The sequence below is a fragment of the Eumetopias jubatus genome, unplaced genomic scaffold (assembly GCF_037043125.1).
Source record: "Eumetopias jubatus isolate StellerSeaLion01/CBP00866 unplaced genomic scaffold, mEumJub1_p1.0 scaffold_17, whole genome shotgun sequence".
Classification (NCBI taxonomy): Eukaryota; Metazoa; Chordata; class Mammalia; order Carnivora; family Otariidae; genus Eumetopias; species Eumetopias jubatus.
Window position 1 is genome coordinate 54,043,707 of NW_028274823.1, and position 12,979 is coordinate 54,056,685.

The window sequence follows — 12,979 nt, forward strand, 5'->3', positions numbered from 1 at the left end:
GCTTCCAGAAGATTTATCAATGATAGGTAATGATTACTATACCTACAAAGAGAAAGGAAAACACAATCCTTAATAAGGAGGATAACTAATCCTTAAAACTACCTGAGAACTGACACAGGTGTAAAGACTAACAGAGAAAGACATCAAAATAGCTCTTTTAACTGTATTTTATGTGTCCAAAGTTAAGTAGAGACAAATCAATCTTATAGATATGAAAATAACAAATGAAATGAAGAATACTCTGAATGGGGTTAATGACAGTTCAGATATTACAGGAGAAAATATTAGTGAACTAGAAGGCATAGCAAAAGAAACTAGCCAAAGTGAAACACAGCAAAAAAAAAGAATCCATAAAAAAGAAAAGGATGGTATATCACTGAACTATGAGACAACTTCATGGGTAATTTGAGACCCAAAGTTGGGGGGCAGCTGGGCAGAAAATATATTTAAAATAATGGCTGAAAACATTCCAAACATAATAAAAATTATAAATCCACAGCTGTAAGAAGTTAAACCCCATGTATAAGAAACATCAAAAAGAATACACTGAGGCACAATATAATCAGACTGATCAAAAACAGTGATAAATAAAAAATCTTAACAGCAGCCAGGGTTGGGGGTATGTGAAATGTTACATTCAAAGGAACAAAGGTATGGATGTCAGATTTCTCATTGAAACCAATTCAAATGAGAAGAGAGTAAAGCAACATTTTTCAAGTACTGAAAGAACAACAACAAAAAAAAACTGTCAACCTAGAACTGGCAAAAATCTCTTTTAAAAATAAAGGTGAAATAAAGAAGTTTTCAAACATACAAAAGCTGAAAACATTCATCACCAACAGACCCAAATATATGAAATGCTAAAAATGTTCTTCAGGCAGAAGGAAAATGATACCAGATGGAAATCTAATTCTAAGCAAAGGAATGCAGAGAACTGGAAGTGGTAATTAAATGGGTAAATATGTTTTTTAATTGTTGAAATCTCTTTAAAAGATATTTGACAATTTAAACAAAAATAATGCATTATAATGTTTATAACAGAAGTAAAAGTAAAATTTGTTGTATGGTATGTCAATTATATATTAATAAACCTGTTTAAAAAACAATTAAAAATTTTAAAAAAGGAAAATGTGACAATGATAGCATAAAGGCTTGGAGAGGTGAAACTGAAGTATGCTATTGTAAGATTATTATACTATATGTGGCAGTTTATATTATTACATAAAGGCAGACATGGCTCAGTTGATAGAGTATGCATTTCTTCAGGGTTGTGAGTTTGAGACCAACACTAGGCAGAAACCTTAATTTAATAAAAAATGAAGGCAGACAGTGATGAGTTAAAGATGTATATTATCAACCTTAATGCAGTCACTAAAATTGAAAAAAAAAGTTGAGATATTAAGGCAATGATGGAAATAAAAATACTGGATTAACCTAAAAGAAGGCAGGAGAGCATAAAAACAGAATGAAGGACAAACAGGACAAACAGAAAACAAATACCAAGATGATGAAGTAAAATCTAACCATATCAATAATCACATTAAATGGGAATGGTATAAACAGCCCACTTAAAAGGTAGACATTGTTAGGCTGCACAAAAATTAAGATCCAATGATAAGTTTTCTACAAGAGATGCACTTTAAAAATAAAGACAGGGTGCCTGGGTGGCTCAGTCGGTTAAGTGTCTGCCTTCGGCTCAGGTCATGATCCCAGGGTCCTGGGATCGAGCCCCACATCAGGCTCCCTGCTCAGCAGGAGACCTGCTTCTCCCTCTCCCTCTGCCGCTCCCCCTGCTTGTGCTCTCTCTAGCTCTCTATCAGACAAAATAGTTGTGGGTACAAAGTATAATACCACACATAAATATTTCAAAATGACAAGTGGGTCAAATAATCAATTCTACACCTTTAAACACACTGTTTAAACACACTGAAGAAAAATCTGATAGAACTGCAAAGAAGAATATACAAATCCATAATAATAGTAAGAAAAAGATCTCTGGGAAATCTCCATATTTAGAAAATAAACAACATGCTTCTAAATAACTCACGAATCAAAGAAGAAAGTAAAAGAGAAAGCAGAAAATTTTATAAGCTGAATGAAAATGAAAACATGACATATCAAAATTTATGGGAGGTAGCCAAATCAATGCTTACAGTGAAATTTATAGCACTAAATGTCTGTAGAAAAGTCTCAAATCAATGAATTATTTTTCCACCTTAAGAAACAAAGCACAGGTGGAACAGGAATGTAGGATGAGGATGAAGAGTAGAAGAGGAGCAAATCAAATCTAAAGTAAGCAGAAATACAGAAATAATAAAGAACAGAAATAAAAATCAACCTGGGCTCAGGTTTCCCATAAAGTTGCTAAAAAATGAAGCAATATTTACAAAGTAGTACTTTGTTTCACAAAATACTACAACAAGCAAGTTGTGATTTTTGTATAAAGAAACAAGAAGTAAATAAAATCTCAAGAAGAGAGAAGCTCTGAGTCCTTCACTGGGGGGAAAATGATGACAAAATGCAGCCAAATGAGGGATATTCAAAATAAACAATAAAGGAATGAGAAGACAGGGTAAGATAATTGGTGGTGGTTAAGCATTTAACTCATTTAAATGTAGAAACAAGACTGTAAGTATTATGGTTATAGAATAGAATGCAAATATTTAAATCCTCATGCTAAAATGAAGAGCACCTAAAATTTATTTTTTCAAAAATGGAATTAGCTATCACCATAACCAGTAATCCTTAATTACATACTAACAAGGAGTTTGGGAATTTGGTTTAAACTTCATAGGAGATGAAGGTAAAGGGAGATGTAAACACTTATTTAAACTAAAAGAAAATGCTAGTATATGCATATTCCACTTCAGCTTTTTATCAGCAGAGTTTTGTTTTTTTTTTTTTAAAGATTTTATTTATTTATTTGAGAGAGAGAGAGAATGAGAGATAGAAAGCATGAGAGGGAAGAGGGTCAGAGGGAGAAGCAGACTCCCTGCTGAGCAGGAAGCCCGATGCGGGACTCGATCCCGGGACTCCAGGATCATGACCTGAGCCGAAGGCAGTCGCTTAACCAACTGAGCCACCCAGGTGCCCTCAGCAGAGTTTTTGATGTGAACTCTGCATTGTAGATTTACTGAATTATGTGACAGAGAAAATGATCAAGGTTTTGGATTTTCTCAATGCTCATGACCATTATTAATTTATGGAATAGTGGAAAGAAGAGCTGAGTATGTAGATCTGGTTTACAAAATGCAGACAGATGTCTTAATTATGGAAATTTGTTAAATAGATGTACTGAGCTGCTTCCTCAGACCAAGAAATTTTGAAGTTAAAGAGCTCCCAGAATTTCAACTTGTTAAACCTCAGTAGTTTATAATGATAATGTAAGAAGATTGCTGACTCTATAGAATCAATATGGAGGAACCCAGCTAATTTGTTGAAGTAAGTATTGATATATCTACTCAATCTAAACTTGTGGTTTGAGCATATGCTAAGAAAAGACTACACTGGATGTTCTGACCTCAAAGGAAAATAAAGGTTTAAAAGAATGTAGAGGTAGTATATGTAAGTGATGAATCACTAAATTCTACTCCTGAAACTAATATTATACTATATGTTAACTAACTAGAAATTAAATAAAAACTTGAAACATTAAAAAAATTAAATTAAAAAATAATAGAAGAATGGCAGAATATCTTTGTACAAATATCATTACATTTCAGAAGAAATTTCACAGATTTTAATTAGTAAGAATTATGCTCTTAGTTAATAGCAAAATAGTTATAGAATATACAGCATCCAAGGTATCCCATAAGACTCTAATATTTTCAGAACTATTTTAAAATAGCCAAACTCTCCACAAACTATTGATTTACCTGGCACTGTAAAAGACCATTCTTTTTACGAAACTGCTGAAACAGAAACTAAAATCTAACAATTCAGCGATATCAGCTGGAATCCATTTTGATATTTGTTTCTGGCTGTTTTTTGACAAGTTTCAAAAATAATTCAGTTTTCCTTATTAATCTGACCCAAAATGATCACTCTACATTTTATATAAACTGGACTTGTATAAATAGTTAATACTATTATAAAAATTCCAATTTACCCAAAGTTGGCTAGATGCATTATAGTATATAATTGTTAAAACTGTAAGTTGTTTGCAAGTTGGGTCTATACTCCTATAAAAATTCCATTCATCCAGGGTTGGCCAATATTAGTATACATAACTGTTTAAACTGAGTGTTTCCACTCATAATTTGGAGTCCAATTGCCATATATCTAAATAAAAATATAATTGCCTGGTAAATGTAGTTTTCCACCATAATATATTGTCATACTTCACAGCCAATATAAATAATATAACATAAATAATGTCAAATTTTTAAACCATGTGTTGTAAGAAAATCAGACTTTCAAATGTACAATGGTTTGAAATAGCACATAAATCCCCCCTAAAGAATCACACTACAAAAACATGCTCCCAAGATACTAACAAAAAAAATTAGACCATTTGGAGAAATAGAAGATAATCAAGAGGGAATATTTTTTATTTTTTGAAATGTTTTCTCACATACTGTCTAAAGAGCTAACATGATTTCCCTCTATAAAATCCTTTCAATGTAAGCATTTACTTGACATTATAAAGGGGCAGGATTTGCCATACAGAAGAATCAATAATAACCTTGTAAAGCCTAAAGCAGTGAACATAAACATGCTGTAGGAGACATTAACACTAGACTGAAAGAAATAATTATACTTTCAATAAACATGCTCCTACTGGATAATCAATTTTTTACACATCTTTGCAGCTGTTTCACAGCTCAGGTAGTGAATGGCAGCAGCTGTTATATCAAAACCATATATTATATGCATATGAGGTACTTTTAATTTTTCATAGGTATCTACTTATTTGTGATCAGCCACATTTAACTCATATTAAATAAAAACAAGGTATTCATGGGGTGATTAATTCAGGAGGATTTTTAGTACCATCTTATTTTAGAAGTGAATTCTTAAACCAATTATTTTTATGTCAGAATATTTAATAATTCAAATTACATGCTGCCCTTATTCCTAGATTTAAGAGATTTGTCACAATCAATGTTTCTGAAATATTAAATTAAAACGTGTCATGGTAATTACTATGGAATAAACAGCAATTAAGATTTTTTAGGCAAATAAGCTCAAACTGTTTGCAGTGCATATTTATACCACTAATATTTTCCCACACAATGCATGCATCATTCACAACAAGCAGCCTAAAAACACAAAATGTAAATTTGTAGAATTATTTCAACAAATCTTAAGATCTTTTGATTTAATATGGAATTTGATACTTAGTTAAGAAATATCTATGTATAATGTATCCAAAAAGAGGTAGACTCGAATGTTAAGTAATACAAATAATGTTACCATAAAATGATAATGTTTTTGTTCTGTACTTGTAACATAGAACCTGACATATGCTGTAAATAATTTGCAGGATAAGTAAAAGACAATTATTTAAAAATGTATATGCACTAACAAACTATAATTAATAGTGTAAATATATACCCGAAATTTGAATTAGGTAAATACTTACTGCTATATAATAAACTCTTGCTTTTTCTACCAATGTCCAGTTTTTCTCCATATCAAGATGTTTTTCCTTTTTATAACAATTGGCAGCAGCAAGATTAGCCACAAGGGACCTAAACCAACAACAAAAATCAAGTAGGCTTTAATTCTATAGCTAAAGTTGTCATTAATACAATTAGTTAGCAATACTATTTTCAAATTTTGTTTTACACTTTCTTAATTTTTCAAAATTTCTATACATTGATATTAATAAATGTAAATAAAATTAAATTTGTTTTGAGCACTTTTTGAGACTTCTGTGTTGTCTTTGAGATAGAGATATTAATCTGTGCTCTAAATACCACCTGGTATTTTAAGAAACTGGAATTTATGTTTCCTTTGGTACTAAAATGATAAGATTATCTATTTTCTACATTTTAATAGTTCAAAATACAGTTAGGAAATTAAACTACTATGTTATTATGCAAAAAATTATGCAAAAAAGATATATACATATACATACAACTATACAACTAAACACTTCAGTTTTTAAGTATCAACATACTATATACATTGATTATTTAATCTAATGATTTGAAAGTCAACCATGGGATTAATTTCACAAAACACACCTATAAATGTAGGCCCTATTTACTATGAGGTATTAATTTGCAAACCAGTACATTTTAAAGACTGGAGTAAAATTAGTTTCTATAGTTGAAAACTCCCTATACAGGTCCAGTTTTGCAGCTGAAAAATCTAAGCAGGATACTGCATTTAAAATCTTGCTACACGTGGCAGATAGGAATTTTGGTTACTGCCCAACAATTAAAGTTAATAAAATAATTATTTATGTTAAATACAAATTAATAAAAATATTTTTTCTCATTCTGACCCAGAAATTAGAAAATAACTTGCCATGTTTTCACTCTTTCTAATCAAAAGGGAACAGTTATGGTTAAAAAATGGATACATCATTTCATCACTTGAGATTTTTATAATATGGCTGGTTCCTCTGTTAAGGAAAAAATTGATTCTCTTCCAAAACATATTTCTACTCATCTATATGCCAATTGACTACTGAAGGATATCAATTCAATTTATGCTCAATTAAATTATTAAAAATAAGAACAATGTGAATCAGTATATTTATATGCAAGTATTACTATATTATCGAGTTAGGAATTAGTCCCAATTTATAAAAAGTCAGTAATCATGACTTTAGCAAAATTCTGACTGAAATGGTTATATATAAAAATAAAAAACAAACACTTCTGCTACCAGTTACTAAATTCTATTTTGATAATAAAACTACTCTTTGATAGGAAACGACACTGTTTCTCCAAAAGGTAAGTATTCTCACTATCCAAATGAATGTGGTTCAGAGTTTAGAGAGTGAGAACCTGAATTAAGAAGAATACTGCATTACCCCAATTCTTTTATTCCTGGGTTTTAGATAGTGGTAGTAAGAGTTACCAGCCCTATCTAGAACAAATTATCCAAATCTATTAGGTCCTATAATTTAATTGATAATGTATTTGATAGTGGGAGTTTCCCCCCAGTTTCTGACTTCCAGTATTACCTGAACATCAATGATCACTATATCCATAATATTAGTATATTAATTAAGCTTCTGATATCTGGGAGACCTAATATTATCATAACTGCTCTTTAAAATAGCAATTTAGCACCAAAAAAAAAAAAACAATTTAGCAATTTTACACTAGCCTGAGAGGTAGCAGATGCAAAACCTGACTTATTTTTCACTAATGAGAAAAGCGCACCTGCATATTAAAGTTGGTTTTAGGAAAACTGAAAACGGAAAAGGTCTAAATAAGTATATTTCAATGTTTGAACAATAAACGGTTTTATTTATTAAAACCTTAATGATAAAGTTCTCCTATACACAAAAAATAAAATTACAGGAAAGGTTTAAAAATGGCTTTGGCACTCTCTAGAGCTTGTTTAAACTTCAGAAATCCTCCCCCTAAGAGGGAGGAATTCACCCCTTTTTGCAAAGAGGAAACGGAAGATTTATTTGCTTTACATCCTTGGCCCCAGCAGGATCCCTGCCGCCGGTGGTGGGGCAGGAAAGTCCAGCCTCACCTCTGCTCCTATCTCCCAGGGGCCTCATGGGCTTGTGTGCCTCTCGGGGCCCACTGCCACATGACACGATATGACCTATACTGCTTTGGTGGGGTGTTATCGGGTTCCAAAGGAATATGCTTTGCCTATGTTGTTCTTATTAGAGATCACGAAGGGGAGTTTGTTTTTGGCGATATTTTAAAAAAATGCTAGTTTCCTTCCAGAGTGGACACTGCCTGAGGGCCAGAACTCTGCCTGCCTTGTTCACATCTATATTCCCAGGAACTAGAATGGTACTTGTCACCCGTGAGGAGCACATTTTTTAAGGAATGAATTGAGCAATACCATGATATGATAACTTGATCTTTTAAAAGTTGTATTTTAGTTATTTAATGACTACTGGCCAGAAGGGTGTCAGGTCCTTAACGTACATCTGCTAAAGGTCAAGGAGTAAGCAAAGTAAGAAAGAGGAAGGGAGCAAGGGAAGAGAAAGAAGGGAGGAAATAAAGGAAGACAAGAGGCAAATAAGAAAGGAGAGGAAGAAGGGCAAGGACGGAGACAGGGAATGGAGGAGGATACACTAAATATTTCTAGGTATAAGGAAAGTAAAATTTCCAGTGAATTGCTATTTAGAAAGAGACATCATTGTTGATTTTAATAACATAATAGCTAGGGGGCACCTGGGTGGCTCAGTCGTTAAATGTCTGCCTTCAGCTCAGGTCCTGATCTCAGGGTCCTGGGATCGAGCCCTGCATCGCATCGGGCTCCCTGCTCCGTGGGAAGCCTGCTTCTCCCTCTCCCACTCCCCCTGCTTGTGTTCCCTCTCTCTCTCTGTTAAATAAATAAATAAAATCTTTAAAAAAATAATAATATAATAGCTAGAAAAGTTATTTTGTTTTTCCCTTGCAAAGGAGAAAAAAGGATGTGCTAATGAGCAACATAGTACGTACTGAAGAAAAACCTCCATGTGGCTGCAAGAGGCACGAATACAACCAATGTATGGAAAGTCCTGAGACATAGATTTCAAGTTCATAGAAAGAAGAATTTTCTAAAAAGTAAAACTGTATAGAAATGTAATGATTGGTTTTTTGAGTGGTGCATTACTCATGACTGAAGCTGTTTGATATGGATAGATGACTATTTGCCAGAAATGCTTTACATGACCTAATTCATATGACACTGGATATAACGCAGTATTTTATATATGTTACAAAATACATGCGTTAATCTGTCTATGTATCTGAATATTCCAATCTCAGCATTCTTTTCATTCCAGTTTCAGCAAGAAACTATAAGACCCTGAATAAAATGTTTTCCTTATTTTCCTTTTCTGATCCTAATTACAAAAATTAGAGAGTGGGATAGATAATCTCAAAACTTTCATTCCACATGCCTCATGAATACAAAAGCAGGTACAACAAGGGTACTTTTTTTAAAAGAAAAATTATATAAGAAGAGTTACTGAAACATTGAAAGCAATTAAAAACATGAAATCTAAATTCCAAATTCAGATTGGAATTCAGATTTTATGACTGAAATTCAATGTCAGTTAGTACAAACCTTCTTTGGAATTACACTGACCTGTTGCTACCAGTGATGCACACAGCACAAGTTCCTGTTGTTTGCTCATTTTGTTCATAGTAATGAGCATCCACATGGGCTTCAGCAGCTTTTTTCTTCAAGATCTCTCCAAATGTATCTGTCCCAATGCATCCAAAAAATGTTGCTGCTTTGTATGGCTGCTGAATCATCCACTGAAAAACAGGAACATGAATAATTTTAATGGCTTAGAAATATGGTACACATAGAATGGTGGCATAAAAGGGATACTTTGTTAGATGCTGTGGCTGTTATGAATGGAATTCCAATCCTAACGCTTATGGTAACAAACTTGATAAAACAACCACATAAAATCTTATTATACTACTTTCAGGGAGAGAAACAGAGCATAGTGGGGTTAAAAACTCAGAATCTAGTCACCTAGACTCTAGGTCAATGCTAGCTTGATATAGAAAAATAATAGTGAGTCCCAACAGAAGTAGAGTAGCACTGCCATTAAAAGCCCAGAATCTATACTGAAGACTGTCTGGGTTTAAATCCTGCCTCTGCTAATTATTACCTGTATGAGTAAAAGCATGTCACATTTCTATACATTATTTTTAATTATTGTTAATCTCTTACTGTGCATAATTTATAAATTAAACTTTATAATGGATATGTGTATAGGAAAAAATCATAATATATATGGGGATCAGTATATATTATTTCTATACATTTCTATACCTCATTTTCCTCACCTATAAATGGAAAAATATATAAGTACACCTCATGAGGTTGTTGAGAATTAAACTAAATAACTTAAATTAATGTATATGCACTGTTGAGCATAGTATCCAGCACATAGTAAACGATATACACTAGCTGTGGTGGTCACTATTATTTTCATACTTGTAATTCATATGTAAATTAAGCTAAAATATGATTAAGTCTAATAAATTGTTCTAAAAGTTCAAAAATAGTGTTAAAAATTATAATTCTAATATCTCAGTATTTCAGTAGTCTCAAACTTTAATTTCCTTGCTATAAACTGACAGTGGACTGCTTTTAAAATGTGCATTTTAAACTATACCATGAACTATTACCTTTCATAATTATCTCAAATTCCTGAGATTTCTAATACTTACATTAGCTATTCTTTTTTTAAAAATGTTTTATTTTTTAATTTAATTTGATTACATTATGTTAGTCACCATACAATACATCATTAGTTTTTGATGTAGTACTATTCTAAAACTGTCATCTATTTTGTTTGTTTGCTTCTAAAACCAGCCAAATATCCTATATACTAAGTCAAAAGACATTAAAAGCTTACCACATTCTCAAATATTTGAGGTATAAAAGAAATGCATATATACTTGAGAGTTAAAGGGATGAAGAGACAAAAAGTAACAAAGAAAACTGTAAGATAAATATACAATAACTGTCTAGGGATTTGTTCTGAGGATACATGTCCACAAATATGAAACAACATATGCATAAGTACTCGTTAAGACATCATATGTAATGCCAAAATGTCAGAAACAACTTAAATGCCCATCCATAGAAGACTGGTTGAATAAACTGATATATCCCCTCAATGGAACATCACATAGCAACTTAAAAAAAACAATCAAACAAGGATAAGCTATGCAGAGTAATCCATTTATATAGAGTGATTGCTAGGATCTTTTCTGAAGATTTAAAAAAAAGACCAGAGTTCAAAAGTGTGTCTGTATGTGTGCATGTATACTTTAAGAGACAGTGAGAATTAAAATCATATATATCCTTTTAGTACATACACATATTCTTTCAGAATTTATACATAATTTTAAGTTTCCTTATTTTGTAAAAAGAAACACAGAAAGAATAAACCATGAACTAAAGAAAAATGGTTTTCTATCAGGGTGGGTGGGAAAGGAATAAAGAAACTGAAACAGAAGAAAGATTCCTCTGAATGTGCTACTACACATAAAGTAGCCTTTTGAAATACTAAAATTGTACATTTTTGAAAGTGTAATTCAATTTGAATTTTAAATTCATTAGGAAAAAAGGTGATAAAGTTGAATACACAGAAATAAAGAAATCAAAGAAAATATAAAATTGTAACATCTCTATAGAAAAAATACAAATAACTTTCAATATACTATTACTTTTCAATATACTAATATAAGGAACAAAAACCAAAAAATATTGGAGGATAGAACATTTGAAATTATTGGCTCAGAAGAGCAAAAAGAAAGAAAGAATGAAAAAGAGTAAAAAGAAACTTACAGAAATGGGCGCCTGGGTGGGGCTGTCGGTTAAGTGTCCGACTCTTGTTTTCAGCTCAGCTCATGACCTCAGGGTTGTGAGATCAAGCCCCATGTCAGCTTAAGATTCTTTTTCTCTCCCTCTCTCCCTTCCCCACCACCTCCCTCTCTAAAAAAAAAAAAAAGAAAGAAAAAAAAGAAATAATATTTGCATTATGAGAATTCCAGAAGAAGAAAAAAAGGACAGAAAGTATATTTAAGCAATAAGGGCTGAAAACTTCCTGAACAGAGAAACAGAAAGGGACATCCAGATCCATGAGGCCAAATAGGTTGAATATGAATAGGGCTACACTGAGACACATTATAATTAAATTGTCAAAAGTTAAAGACAAAGAAAGAATTTTAAAAGCAGCAAAAGAAAATAGAGAAGTTATATACAAGAAAACCCCCATATGATTATGGGTAGATTTCTCAACAGAAACTACAGGCCAGGAGAAAATGAGATGAAACATTCAAAGTATTAAAAGAAAAAAAAATGTTAATCAAGAATTCTATATCCAGCAAAGCTGTCCTTCAGAAATGAAGGAGGGATAAAGACTTTCCCAAACAAACAAAAGCTGAGGGAGTTCATTACCACTAAACCCTGCTTATAAGAAATGCTAAATGGAGTTCCTTGAGTGGAAAGGATGCTAATTAACAACATAATAACAATATAAGAAGGTAGCATAAAACTAACCGGTAATGGTAAATATGCCATCAAAGTTAGATTCTGTAATATGGTAATTGTGGTACGTAATTCACTTAGAACTTCAGTTTTAAGTTCAAAAACATGAATGTAGTAAAAATAACCATAAACACAATAATCTGTAATTAGTTACACAATATAAAAACATGCAAATTGTAATAGCAATAACTTAAAGTGAGAGGGGGAAGAGAAGTAAAAGTGTAAAATTTAGGAATTCTAATGAAGTTAAGTTGTTATTGGCTTAAAATAGAGTGTTATAATTTTAACATATTTTATGTAAGCTTCATGGTAACCACAGGGGAAAACTTGTAACAATTACACAAAAATACATGATAAAAAAGTCAAAGCATATTGTTACTGAAAGAGATCAAAACATGAAAAATGACTGCAGGATAAGAAATAAGGAGCAACATATCTACAATACAATTAAGAAACAATTAACAAAATGGCAACAGTAAGTCCTTATCTATTGAGAATTACAGTAGTCTCCCCTTATCTGCAGAAGATATGTTCCCAGATCCCCAGTAGATACCTGAAACTGCTGATAGTACTGATCCCCACATATATTATGATTTTTTCCTATACACACGTATCTATTATAAAGTTTAATTTATAAATTACACACAGTAAGAGATTAACAATAACTAATAATAAAATAAAAAAATATTAACAATATACTGTAACAATAGTTACATGAATATGCTTTCTCTCTAAGTATCTTATTGCACTTTACTCGACCTTTTTGGGATGAGTGATGATAAAATGCCTAGATGATGAGATTAAGGCGAATAACATAGGTACT

General features: G+C 31.9%; 1 protein-coding gene across 7 annotated transcripts in view; it reads right to left on the minus strand.

Annotated features, from left to right (window-relative positions):
• Nucleotides 1–12,979, minus strand: part of ADK (adenosine kinase) — a 490,534-nt gene that overhangs the window by 248,298 nt on the left and 229,257 nt on the right. For all 7 annotated transcript variants that reach the window (XM_028109694.2, XM_028109695.2, XM_028109693.2 and 4 more), the window contains 2 exons: nucleotides 9,226–9,398; nucleotides 5,585–5,693 (listed from right to left, as the gene is read on the minus strand). In XM_028109694.2, coding sequence (XP_027965495.1) covers nucleotides 5,585–5,693; nucleotides 9,226–9,398 — 282 coding nt within the window. The remainder of the gene's footprint in view (nucleotides 1–5,584; nucleotides 5,694–9,225; nucleotides 9,399–12,979) is intronic.